This window comes from Leptonotus elevatus, chromosome 1 (genome assembly GCF_054856555.1).
Source record: "Leptonotus elevatus isolate MCC_2025b chromosome 1, RoL_Lele_1.0, whole genome shotgun sequence".
Lineage (NCBI taxonomy): Eukaryota > Metazoa > Chordata > Actinopteri > Syngnathiformes > Syngnathidae > Leptonotus > Leptonotus elevatus.
The window spans coordinates 39794559-39808544 of NC_141239.1; the positions used below are offsets into that span (position 1 = coordinate 39794559).

At 40.8% G+C, this 13986-nt stretch overlaps 1 protein-coding gene across 2 annotated transcripts; it reads left to right on the forward strand.

Annotated features, from left to right (window-relative positions):
* The first annotated feature begins 13 nt into the window (after positions 1-13).
* LOC147182052 (WD repeat-containing protein 48) lies at positions 14-13934 on the forward strand. Of its 2 annotated transcripts, none has more exons than XM_086099047.1 (18): positions 14-100; positions 746-886; positions 979-1054; positions 1153-1365; positions 1467-1555; positions 5021-5122; positions 5361-5585; positions 5928-6002; positions 6196-6298; positions 6383-6480; positions 6575-6682; positions 10038-10134; positions 10214-10309; positions 10464-10569; positions 10834-10921; positions 12107-12183; positions 12269-12461; positions 12597-13934. In XM_086099047.1, exons 1-18 carry the CDS (start codon positions 53-55, stop codon positions 12690-12692), a joined length of 2031 nt encoding a protein of 676 aa, XP_085955173.1. In that variant the 5' UTR covers positions 14-52; the 3' UTR covers positions 12693-13934. The 2 variants fall into 2 exon arrangements, with proteins under 2 accessions (XP_085955173.1, XP_085955164.1); XM_086099038.1 differs by having other exon boundaries at positions 17-100; positions 976-1054.
* Positions 13935-13986: the final 52 nt, after the last annotated feature.

Consider the following 13986-nt stretch of genomic DNA (forward strand, 5'->3'; position numbering starts at 1 on the left):
TCTTTTTGTGTCCCGGATGTAGCATCACATGAATTGACTGTCAACATGCAAGATGGCCACGCATCACAGGCAAAATGCAGCTGGGCGGAGAAAAGTACAGGTAAATTCGAATAGTTCCTTTATCACCTAGCGCTTGGCAGCGGCTACAGTTTGGCGGTCAATATAAACGAGTCTTTTGCAGATAATAGACGATCGTTAATAAAAGTCACCAAAGAGCACCATCGCTGTTATGACTCTTCAAAGTCGAGCCGGCTAATTTAGCTAGCTTAGCTTAGTGTGCAGCATTTTGTGCTAACATCGGCGCCAAAATGAGACACTTTTGCCTGCATTTCTTCAACGAGTACGTGTCGGATATCTGCACATCACACTATCGCTCCTGTCGGCTGTTACCCGTGATGCGTGAGATGTAATAGTTTCGCTATTTTTAATAGCTTTGCGTCACTCTAGGTGGGTTGGGCTCGGTCTAATTGCTGGGAGAACGGACGCACGTTGATCGGTGTACATCCTATCAATATGGTTTTAATCAGCGAAAGTGTACTATTGGTCCCTAATAGTCAACGTTTCGTATGTGCTGACTTTCACGTATTTCTCATTGTACATGTCGTTCAAATAAGCCACAATTCCCCTTACTCACTACTGGCGCGGGACAGAAGTGGAAACGTAAATCATGTTTCGGACGTCTTCAAGAGATGTCATGGCACTTGCAGCCTGACCTCAGTGCTTACTTCCCTCCTTGCTATTTCAGGTATCTTACGTCATTAGAGATGAGGTGGAGAAGTACAACAGAAATGGGGTGAATGCTCTCCAACTAGACCCCGCGTTGAACCGGCTCTTCACAGCTGGAAGAGACTCAATCATCCGGATATGGAGTGTCTACCAGCATAAGGTATTGAATGTCTCGATGCTATTATACATGACTATGCTAAACTCCAGCTAAAGGCATGCATGTGTTGAGTTTGTTCTCTGTCATTGTAGCAGGACCCGTATATTGCTTCAATGGAGCATCACACAGACTGGGTCAATGACATAGTCCTTTGCTGCAATGGGAAAACTTGTAGGTTTGATCAACATCTTTGTTACTTTGATCTTCAATAGGCTAGATTCACAGCACTGCCTGATATAGACTGACTTGGTGGTGACGTGTGTTTTCAGTGATATCTGCTTCCTCGGATACAACGGTAAAAGTATGGAATGCACATAAAGGGTTCTGTATGTCAACGTTACGAACGCACAAAGATTATGTAAAAGCCTTAGCATATGCGAAAGACAAGGAGCTGGTGGCATCTGCAGGGCTTGACCGGCAGATATTTCTCTGGGATGTCAATACCCTCACAGCACTCACTGCGTCCAACAACACTGTAACAAGTAAGTTATGTTTTTACTGTTCCATCTAGGCCAAAACACTGTCACGGTCTGTTTTTTGTATTGTAACATTGCTTGACTAAGTACATTTTGTGTGCAAACAGCTTCATCACTCAGTGGGAACAAGGATTCAATCTACAGTCTGGCTATGAACCAGATGGGCACAGTGATAGTGTCTGGATCTACAGAAAAGGTGAGGCTTTCTCCTGCCTTTTTCACGTGGACTGTCTTGAGATTTTTCATGGCTTGTTATCCTGTGTGCAATGTACAATACGAAATGTGGAGTTTATGTCCACCGTTAACCGGCTGCCCTGAGTGTAAATTGTAACAGAATAATGGGACGGCATGATCAGAGTATGGAGTTTAGCGCCTGAGATCTGCAGCCCACACCTCTTTCTGTTGAAAGTAGTACTCGCTGTCCCAAATCCTACCTCTGACATCGGAACACACAAACCTGCTACAGTTTTGTAAAGACATGACTGTCCCAACTTCTGCAAGTCAGCCTTAAAGGCACAGAGGACTAAATACCAGCTCTATTGTGCCAGTTTCAGACTGATTGTAAAATATTGCATCGCCCCACATTTCTCGTGTGTTTGATCACGAGGGATCTACACAGAGAAGAGGAAGGGCTCCTCCAATGACAGAAAAAAAATTGAACGTCACTAGTCGATCAGGTGACCCGTGCTTGTGCTAAAATTTCGGCTAATGCTAAATGCTAGCTTGGCACTGATTGACTACAGTCCTGCTTACTGTTATTGGCACCCCTTCATTTTTTGCATGATATCTACAATATCTTCAGAAATAAATGGGAATGTACCAAATGTATATCATCGGGACCTTTTGATTGGATGTCCAAAGTAATTCAACAAAGGAAATTGTTTTTCAACTTGCATAATGTAATTCCAAAGAAGAAACAGAAAGCACAGTATGTGCAGCACTAATGGCACCGCTCTTTGATATTTGGTTGCACACCCTTTGGCAGTGATGACAGCTTCTAAACGTTTCTTGTAGCCATCTCTAAGCTTCTTGCACTTTTCCGCTGTTATTCCCCCCCCCCCCACTCTTCCTTTGCAAATTGTTCAAGCTCTTGAAAGTTTGCAGTTTTCTTTTCCCACTGGCATATTTCAGCTCATATCAAAGATTTTCAGTCGAACTGAGATCAGGAGTCATTGCTGGCCATTTTAAAACATTATGTTTTTTCTTTTTTAACCATTCCTTTGTGCTTTTGGATGTGTGCTTTGGGTCCTTGTCTTGCTGGAGGATCCATGAGCTTCGACTCCACCCAAGTTGTCTAACACTTGGTAGGACATGTGCCCCTAGAATGTCTTGATAATTCTCTGATTTCATGATTCCTGTGATATGATCAAGGCCTCCAGTACCAGATGTAGCAAAGCAGCCCCACAAAATTATGGATCCTCCACCATGCTTAGCTGTAGGGAGGGTGTTCTTTTCTGCAAATAAATTGTTGGCGTGTATTGCCGAAAAGCTCTTTTTTTTTTTTCATCCATCCACAGAACGTTTTCCCAAAATAATTGTGGTTTGTCCAGGTACGCCTTGGCAAAGGTTAGACTTTTCTTTTTTCTTTTTCTTTTTTAATGTCTGTCTCGGGAATGGTCTTCGCCTATGAAGCCCTGTTTTTGGTTCAGTGTGTGGCGTATGGTGCTTCTTGAAACTATGATCCCAGACTGTTCCAGGTTGGCTTTCAGGTCTTTGGATGTTTGACGTGGTGTTTTTTTCCACCATTCGCACCAACCGTCGTAGACTTCTGTCATCAATTTCATGGAAGTTCTTGACAGTTCCGTGCTCGTCAAACTTCTTAATAACATTACGCACTGATGAAACGGGGCTACCAAAATCTTTGGTGATGGCTCTATACCCTTTGGAGGTCTTGTGTTTGCGAATTATCGCACCTCTGATGTCCTCAGGCAGCTTCTTTGTTTACACGATTGTGACAAAGGAAAAGGGGATAAAAGTTGGCTTTTTAAAAGATCGAAGTCATCATTCATTGGTTAATTCATGTCAATTAGGCACAGACCATTTTAAAACAGGGAATTCTCATTTGTGATTTACCAAAGGTGAGTCACAATGTTGTTTCCATACTGATTTACAGGAAAGGGTGCCAATACCAGTGCCAGAGCACATTTTAAGTTTTCTATTATTTCCGCCCATTGTTTATTGTTTTAAATTGTTTTTTAATCATTTGGTCTTTCGGGTAAAACACAAGTTCTCCATAAAAAAATACAATGTTTTGCTTGATTAATTTTGGGGGTTGGGAAGATATTCCACATTATGTACTTTACCTTCATGGGTACCAATAATGATGAGCAAGACTGTATATCAGCAATGTGAGACTGCTTTGATTTTGACATTTCAAATGCGGGCAAATGACGAATAAGCTCATTTGCGGCTAGCCGCTAACCAAGTGCCCCGTACGATCTGTCGAGAGTGGATTACTTTTCAAAGGCAATTTAATAGGCAAAAATGACTGCACACTTTGCTGCTGACAAAGTGACATAGTTGTCATTCTTACTTATCACTTTTTAACAAAGCAGGCTTCCTCAAATGTGCTGTTTAAGCCGGCAAAATTGCTATTATCTGTTTTGATGTCACTTCGTCTCTCATAGGCCAAAATCTATGGGGAGAGCTTTATCTAAAATCTTACAAATGCTTCTGAATAGGAAAGTAGTGTTCTTCTTAAGCATTGGTGAGATTTATGTAAAAAAAAAAATGATTATATAAAAATGAAAACAAGTTGTTGTTTTTTTAGGGGGGGGGGGTGGTTTCTGTATTTTATATTGCCCTTTAACCAAGCTGTAATATTAAAAAAAATTGGGCCGACTACTCGATTATTTGTTAGAATTCTCAGTATGATATCCAAATACCAAAATATTCTCTAGCTGCACCCCTATACCATACAAAATTGGCACTGTATATCTCCCACCCCCACCAATCCCTGTAAACACACATTCATAAAATTCTTGTTTTTCTTGACTTTGGATATGACGAGGTTAACATTTTCAATGACCACAATGAATGGTCATTATGAGTATGCCACTATAAATGATATAGTAACATTTTATTTATTTATTAACTGGAAAATACAGTGAAGAGTTGTGGAGATTTTAGTATTTGACAACTAAAGAGAAAAGGTTAAGTTGCAGAAAAATAATCTCCAGTGATTTTTAACCAGTTCTAGACCAAACCAAAACATCAAAGTTAATCTTTAGATGAAGTGGGAAAATTGTATTATATTATATCGGGACACCTTAAATACCTTCTTGTTGTTTTTCAAATGGCTCAGCTATTTTATACATGTTCAGATTGTATCTGGTTTTCACAAATAGTACCAAAAGTCTCTAAAGACCAACATTTTGATCAACCGGCATTTCACTAACCTTGGCAGCGCAGTTCGACTTGCGCAACTCAGATTTCATCTACTACATGATTGGAATGGGTGAGAAATTCCACAAGTTGCCCAATATTTACTATCGACACACATTGTAGCGTGCGTAGCCTAATGATAAAACTAAGAAAATGAAGTGAAACTGGTTTCATGGCGGTTTGTCGTGAAGAATTTGGTTTAGACGTTGGGCAATGTAATTGATTGAACTGACAAGCTTCCTCATATTTATTGTCACCAATTGCCTGCCTTTCCCAGGTGCTGAGAGTGTGGGATCCACGAACATGCGCAAAACTGATGAAGCTAAAAGGCCACACAGATAACGTCAAGTCGCTGCTGTTGAATCGGGATGGTACCCAAGTGAGTTCCGCTGTTGAAAAATTTGAGATAGATACCGAAAGTTGGAATAAAATAATTTCATTTGCTGAAGTTAACAAAGTTTCAAATTGATCTATTATCGGCTGTTAGATTTTAAAAAAATCCGATGCCGATAATCTGCCAGGCCAATAATCGGTCTATCCCTATAAAAATTGACTTGTCTTTGGTGTATTTTTATGAAATGTTGTATCTTTGACGAATCTGCTTTGCTACCCTGCAGTGCCTGTCAGGCAGTTCGGATGGAACAATTCGCCTGTGGTCCCTTGGTCAGCAACGATGTATCGCCACGTACCGTGTGCACGATGAAGGTGTTTGGGCCCTGCAGGTCAATGAGGCCTTCACGCATGTCTATTCTGGAGGGCGAGACAAGAAAATTTATTGCACAGACCTGCGCAACCCAGACATCCGAGTTCTCATCTGTGAGGAGAAGGCCCCAGTGCTGAAAGTAAGAAGCCACTGCTTGCACAACAAAATTAACATGCTCAAAAATGAAACATCTAATGCTGGTTTTGATCTGTGCCTTACTCATGTCCACACAAACATTTTTACAATTGCAAGCTCAGTAATTCCATCAATGTCATCAATACCTACACCATAAAACAGTGACCTTCTGTTTGGAGGATGAATATTTGTGATGTAGAGAGTTCATATAATTTTCATATATATTGTTTTTACTTTTCCGACACACACTGTAACTACATTTGAACTTTACCTGCCAGTCAAAGGCGCTGGAAAATGCATATGCACTGGACTTCATTGAAGCTTACTTCTTATGTCCCTTGCACAGATGGAACTGGACAGATCTGCTGACCCACCTCCTTCTATCTGGGTCTCAACCACCAAGTCATCTGTTAATAAATGGGTATGCATGCGTGATGCGACGCCCCTGTGAGCATAATGACTTGAGAATACAATGTAGTTAAATTCATGATACCACATACCTAATGTCAACCTGGTTTTTTTTTTTCTGGAAGAAATATTCTGTGTGACAAACCAACGGTAATTTTAGCTGCTGCGGTGAAGTGTGTATTTGATTTCTATGTACGCGTTTACAGTCTCTCAAGGGAATGCACAACTTCAGATCGTCAGGGGAGTACGATAATGACTGCAGCACGCCTTTAACGCCACTGTGCACACAGCCAGAACAAGTCATCAAGGGTAAACACGTTTATGTCAAGATAAAGGTTTTTCTAAGGCCCCCTTTTCCAAGTTTAAATGGAAACATCCGATTTGCCTTTGCAGGAGGTGCCAGTATTATACAGTGTCACATTCTGAATGACAAGAGGCACATACTTACCAAAGACACCAACAACAATGTGGCTTTCTGGGATGTCCTGAAGGTAAATGCTAGCAGTAGAATATGCTCAACAAATGTCACAGAAATATCTTCAAGTCCGTCTTTTGGTTTGAATGAAGCCCTTGTGTGATCTTCAGGCTTGCAAAGGTGAAGACCTGGGCAAAGTGGAGTTTGATGAGGAGATTAAAAAGCGCTTCAAGATGGTTTATGTGCCAAACTGGTTCTCAGTTGATTTAAAAACTGGGGTAAGTCAAAATCTTGGAAGTGGAAACATGTCTCACTTCTTTACTCAAACTGTTATATAATTAAAAATTGTATCGTAAATGTGATTTTACTAGAGTACTTTTAATATCAGACTGGAAAATTGGACCCGTGAATGGATGTCATTATGTAAAAATATATCATGTTGGCTGCGATTGGCTGCCAACCAATTCAGGGTGTACACCGCCTACTGCCCGAAGCCAGCTGGGATAGGCTCCAGCGACCCCCGCGACCCTTGTGAGGACAGGCGGTTAAGAAAATGGATGGATATATCATGTTGGTTATATTTCATGACAAAAAAAGGGTCACAATTATTGTGCCATTTGTTTTGAATACGGATAATGACGAGCAGACGGATTCATCACTGCTGAGAGGAAATCTGTTATGAGAGAAAGTGAGGAAAGTGAAAAATGACTTGGTGTTAGAACACGTTCATGTCTTTTGACGGTTAATCACCCACTGTGAGGAAGATGCTGTTACAAATTAAAGCATTATTACTTTCATCATTGACATTCAGTATTAGCAATCAGATTTACAAACACGATGCTGTCCTCAGTTTCGAGGTTTGCACATCAACATCATCACACCATACAACAGTTTCCCAACCTTTTATTGAGCCGTATCACCGCTGTACAATAATGTACACTGAGTTTATTTGTTGTTAGTTTATATTTATGACCTACAAATAATTTTCATGCAATTGTTTATTGTTATGATGGCTTTACTACTGTGTCAGACTACGGCATGTTTTGACTTGCTTGCACATTTGGTTGGTGAGGACCAATACCTGTACTCGGTATTCTGTAAGTGGTTAACAGCTGTTGTCACACTAGGAGTCCCACTTTTGTATTGCCGCTAAGTTGCGACCCACTTTTATACAACGAAAAATTTTAATATATCCAAAAGTAGCTTTCGAAAATGTGCCTTTTTAGAGCACCTGATTAAAGGGACTGTGTGTAATACTTAGTGCCATCTAGTGGTGAACTAATAATTTATAAATCCACTATTGATTTCAATATTATGCAAAAAACAGGTCTAGTAATCACTAATTGTATTACATAAGTGGTGGAGGTCCTTACAAGAAGGCCGACATGTTTCCCCGACATCTTCCTGCTGCAGATAACCAATTTCGCAAACGTAGTTAGCGCTGGTGGTGCTTATAGCTATTGTCGGACTTAATGGGTTGACCGCCACTTACCTTCCACAGCTGAGGCCTTCATGTGGTCGTCGCTGAGTCCAGTGATTCAGACACTCGCCGTTTGTTGCCTTTGGCTTTGCTCTTGCAGGTTTTTACTAGCTTTTATTTGTTTTGTATTTTCACTAGCTTCTCCCGCTAGCCACTCTTGTTAGCCACTCCAGTTTATGGCTCCGACTAACTCCCGCTCGTGCTAGCTGCTCCGGTTAAGTGCGGCTTGATCAGTCTTTCGGCATCGCTCGTCGGGGTTCTCACCGGCTGCCAAGTTGCCGTCCCTCGCTGAGATGCTCATTCGCTCACGCAAAATAAAAATTTGTGCGAGGCAAACGTACTTAACTCTGGTGGTGCTTATAGCTATTGTCAGACTTAATGGATTGACCGCCACTTACCTTCCACAGCCGAGGTCTTATTTGCCAGAAAGCAAATATTTGCTGTTTCTGTGCTCAGGCCAAAGTTCTGCCTGACACGAAAATATTGATTTGGCGCCATCTTTTGGCATCTGTAGGCAATTCTAAACTTTAATGGAGACACATCAATTACTCACTCATTGTAGTCAAAATATAATTAGATAAAATACTGTCACAACATTTCACTTAAAGTAGCACTAAGAAACCTTTCAGCCTTAATCAAATATTTTCATAGCTCTTCTGATGAAACATTGACTTAAAACCAGTTGAATGGTGCTCAATTGATTGGCTGAAAAGTAGGAGGAAGTGATGAAAGTTCTCATTTGGCGAATCAGCATAGACGGAAGAGGAGAAAGTGATACGTCTTCATTCTGCAAATCAGCAGGCAGAATTTAGTCACGTGACTCGGTGGCGCCAGCCGTGAGAAAGACGGGAGAAGTGTTTACAAGTGACAACATGGAGTCGAAGTGCCGTATTAATGACTAATAAACTTAGCAAGACTTAAGTCCACGTCCCTAGCCGGGAAATAATTTGGGGTTGACAAGACCAAAATAACATCGTAACGCGTGCCGAAAAAACGCTCGCCGTGAAAAACACTTGTGTTCCAACAAGGACCTTATGGAGGATTACGTGACTTAGAGACTCCACAAGTACGACCACCGCTAAAGATAAGTCAAGCAGCCGAACACAACCAGAAAAGCCTCACTGCATTGAGCTAACACACACTGTGATTGACAAAGCAAGTCAACATTGGCAATGCCTCTCAAACGTTGCCGTTATGCAATTGAGTAAAAGTTGACCGGATGTTCCGCTTGTACTCCGCCTCATCATCATCACACACAAACACACACGTTCTATCACCATCAAATATATATATAAAATAAAATAAAAATAAAGATGTCCCCCGCCCTTATTCTGACTGCTGTAGTAAACAGCTTTTGTCGTGATTTCTGTAGTATTTGGCAGTGGTGCACCAGTACTTAGTGCAGATGTAAATGGGTGAATGTGAGGCAAAGCGCTTTGGGCACAATATGGTGTAGTTAAAGGCGCTATATAAAAAGTAGTCCATTTACCAGATCTGTTATTATGGAATAATAAAAGACATTTAATTGACAAAGATTTGGGGGAAAAAACAATGAAAACACCTTGTATAGCCTGGAAATAATAATAAAGCTTTTATTGTTAAATGTTGTTGTAGAATATTGTTGTAAAATGTTTTGCAGAAGCTGCATTGCGCAAATTAAAATATAAACGAGCTGTTCAAAAACGCTGTCCATTATTATTCTGTGAGGCGAGTGCAGATTTACAATATATTTGTTTTCTTTCTGTAGAATATCGTTAATCGAGTTTTTTGAAAAAATATCGAGATCTTTTATTTTGGCCCATATCGCCCACCCTTAGGAGCTCAGTATGTTCCAGAAGCTTACCAAATTGGAATACATTTTCAGTTACGCTCAACGTAATTACATTTCTGATGCACGCCCTGTCAAAATAATGTTATTTTTGTATGTTTTACTCCATGCTATTGTTAGGCCGCCGCAAGACTCGTTCATTGCATGATGATTGTCTGTAACCTCAATACATCGCATGTCAGTCCTATTACAATACTACGCACTTCGCTGCCTACAAACAACATATTATTAGTCTGCGACCCACTTGTGGGTCCTGAACAAGTCAGCTGAGAATCACTTTAAAGGGAAATAATCCCAAATCTGTATTCTATGTGCTGCTGAACAGATGCTCACCATCACACTTGACGAGAGTGACTGCTTCGCTGCCTGGGTGTCTGCAAAGGATGCCGGTTTCTCAAGCTCTGACGGATCCGACCCAAAATGTAGGAAACCCAAAGGTCACTTATGCTGCAATGATGGATTATTTATTCAAATGATGTAAAATCCTCTTTGTCTCTGCAGTGAACTTGGGTGGACTGCTGCTTCAGGCTCTGCTGGAGTTCTGGCCCAGAACTCGCATCAATTCCGTGGATGAGGAAGAGAATGAAGTGAACCATGGTGAGAGTGTGACAACGTTGATTATCAACAGCTAGTTTTCCCATCTTACTGTAGGCTCACGCTTTTACATTGGAGTACCTTTTGAAGCTGTCGATGGACTAAATGAAGCTATAGCTGTTGGGTAAACATTTCTTATGCTGTTACCTGCCTACAGTGAATGGAGAGCAGGAGAACCGTATCCAGAAAGGAAATGGATACTTCCAGGTGCCACCACATACACCGGTTATCTTCGGGGAAGCGGGTGGCAGAACACTTTTTAGGTAACGTTGTCTTTTCACGGTTTCAGTAAGGTCTCCTGTATTTATATTTGGAAACGTATGATTTGTTTTTCATTATGCACAAAGTTGACTTTTGCTACCTCATTATGTCCTTTTTATAAAGTAACACGAATATTTTGAGCAGGTGTTTAAATACAGTTGTACTGGGACATCTTGAAAAATGACTTCATAAAAAGGAATTTGACCTTGGAAACAAACAGAATCTAAAAGTGAGCACACTTCGTTGCTGGTGTGATTGTGCTGCAGGTTGCTTTGTCGAGATTCAGGCGGAGAGACGGAGTCCATGCTGCTGAACGAGACCGTTCCTCAATGGGTCATTGATATAACTGTAGATGTGAGTAAAGTGGTCATTGAAATGATTTGATTTTATATTCATGATCAAACCTGAATCTGCTTAGATTGTATAGGTGTACCTGATGTTAGTTTCGCATGCATCGTTTTCTTTAGTGATGCATCGAATATTTTCGGCCGAAAATGGCAAAAATATGCATTTTCGGCAATCGGCCGAAATAAAATTCAAGCCGAAAGAATATGGCCGAAAGAAGGTGTTGTGGTGACGCAAGCAAAAAAAACAAACAACAAAAAAACGCTGCAACAAGTATCTGAATTAAACACCAAACACGGGAGTGAGTATCCGCCTTGCTGCTCGCTGGCGTTTGAGTACCGATAGCTTCATTGTGAGAAGGAGAGGGTCGCTTGGTAAACTATGTCGAAAAAGAGAGCGCTGCCGAGTACTGCACTCCAGGCGAGCCACTCTTTCTCCTGCAGCGCCTTCCTTTTTTTTCCTTTGATGAGAGCCCCTCGAGCGCTTCCACTTTTTCCCTTGCATTTTGGTGGCCGTGCTAAATACGTTAGCTAATGTTAGCACTATTGCTATCAACAGTTTTAAACAAGTAAACACTTACCACTATCTCTCCGGTTGACTACAGATCTGTACAGGACGGCGTGTGGGACTTTGCAGTCCGTTCCCAAAGCCGATTGGCTGGTGCAAAGAAATTGATTTATTTGTATGCGTTGGTGAATATGTGAGTGCGCCGCAACGTGTCCCGCTCCAAATAGCCTACAGATGCGTCATCTGCACCGCATCTGCATCTGCATCCGTGCCCGCCGGTGCGAAGTACTGTACATTGACTATAAAGTGCAATTTCACCGCCAGAAAATGCTCAGTTGCTCACCCCGCGTTTGCTGTTTAATGTACTAGTCGCCAACATGTCTCTGATGTCTGTGGTGTGGACGCATTTCAATTTATATTGTGCTTTGTTAAATTGCCTGTGCTAAATAGGCCTAAATATTTTATAATATTTTAATTAATTACAATAAATGCAATGATATTAAAAAATTGGCATACATTTTTTCCGGCTTTTTGGTTTTCGGCCAAGCATTTCTCATTTTCGGCCAAAAAAAATCATTTCGGTGCATCCCTAGTTTTCTTGTCCAGAGAATTATAGTATTCAAAAATATTGCGCTGTTGTTAGCAGCATTCCGCTGACATGTTATCCGCCTTTCTTCTTTTTGCCAGAAAAATATGCCCAAGTTCAACAAAATTCCATTCTACCTCCAGCCTCATTCATCATCTGGTGCAAAAACTCTGAAGAAGTGAGTTTCCACTCCTTTCCTGCTGGACAAGGCAAACAAACGCCTTTTCGTGGATGAACTCATTTCCCCCTTTTGTGCTACACAGGGACCGTCTTTCAGCCAGCGACATGCTGCAGGTGAGGAAGGTGATGGAGCATGTGTACGAGAAGATCATCAACCTGGACAACGAGTCTCAGACCACCAGTTCCTCTGCCAACGATAAGCCCGGGGAGCAGGAAAAGGAAGAGGACATGGCCATGTTGGCTGAGGAGAAGATAGAGCTAATGTGTCAAGACCAGGTACATTTGGTTTTAATCATTTGTTTTAACACGCGCAATGTATAACATAGTATTATTTTTTGGTGACGGTACTAGTGTAAATAAGTTTGAGAACCCCTGCTCTAAAAACTGGTCTTCCTTTCTTCTCCTCACAAGGTTCTGGATCCCAACATGGACCTGCGAACAGTTAAACATTTTATCTGGAAAAGTGGTGGGGACTTGACACTTCACTATAGGCAGAAGTCTACGTGAAAGTCAGATTTGGAAAAGCAAGAACTTTGTTTTTTTAGCCATTTGCCAATCACCACTCATCCGACATTTAGTGTCCTGAAGTCCATTCATGGTCAAACGGTTGTAATGTCCACAGGAATTCAATGAGATCTTTCCAAGGATGTGTCATAGGGAACATACCAGGCTGGAACAGCCAAGAGACAACATGAATTTATTATTATTTTTTAACAGTTTGAAGAATGAACTCAATTTTACTCTGCAGGACTAAAACCTTTTTTTGTTTGTTTTGTTATTTTTTTACATCTTTGACTGCTATGTTTATTATAAACTGCTGTACATTTTGGTGTGAGTGAGTGAATGTGTTGTGTGCGCGCGTGTGCAGAATGTTATAGTACATTCCAGACCTGTCCTTGTTCTAAAAACACTCCACAGTGTCAACAGTATATCTCCGGTTTTGGAACGCCCACGCTTTCTGGAAGCGTCACCGTCGCCCATCCTCACTTGAACGTAACCTCCACTTGGAATTATGACAGAGCTTGAACGTCATCACAATTGTCTTCGGTCTCTTTTAGCTGTGCTGTTCTCAGTGAGCAGAATGTTTTCATGTTAACCTTGTGTACACAATTTTTGATTTAAGTGAACGGAAGAGGCGGGAGGATTGCATCAGTTTTGTTGTACAGTTTACCTAATACCAACAGTTATTTTTCCAATTCCTTAGAGCATATTCATGGCGGTAATTTAACATGGATGATACAAATGGCATTTGTTGTATTCACTACAACCTGGAAATTGCAGTTTACTCTTTAAGAATGTTTGTAGTTGTCTAAATCATCTTAGAAATTTTAAATTATAGATATATATATATATATATTAAATATATGAAATCTCACTATGTGCTTGGGTAATCAGCAATGACCTTGGTCAATGTGAGAGCTGTTCCTAATGTATAGTTTATTTAAATAGCCCAATGAAATATGGTATAATAGTATATGATTTGCCAAAACAATCCAAGTGGTAAAATATGTTCTTTTTTTGTCTTGGTATCACCAGGCAGAGCAGATCTTTTTATTGTCAACTTGATGGTATTCATTTTGCCACAAAGGCCGATGTGAAAATGTCGAGTGAGCTCGGGTTGGCCAAAACAGGATGCTTACCCCAATTAGGCGATGAACTGTAATATCCATTGTTGTAATAATTTGTGACATATGTATATTTTAGGCTTCCAAAGAAATAAATTGGAATGGTTTAACAATGACACATTAATGGGATTCATGCAAGGATGTGATTTGAGTTTGAAATGTGAATGAGGAGCTAT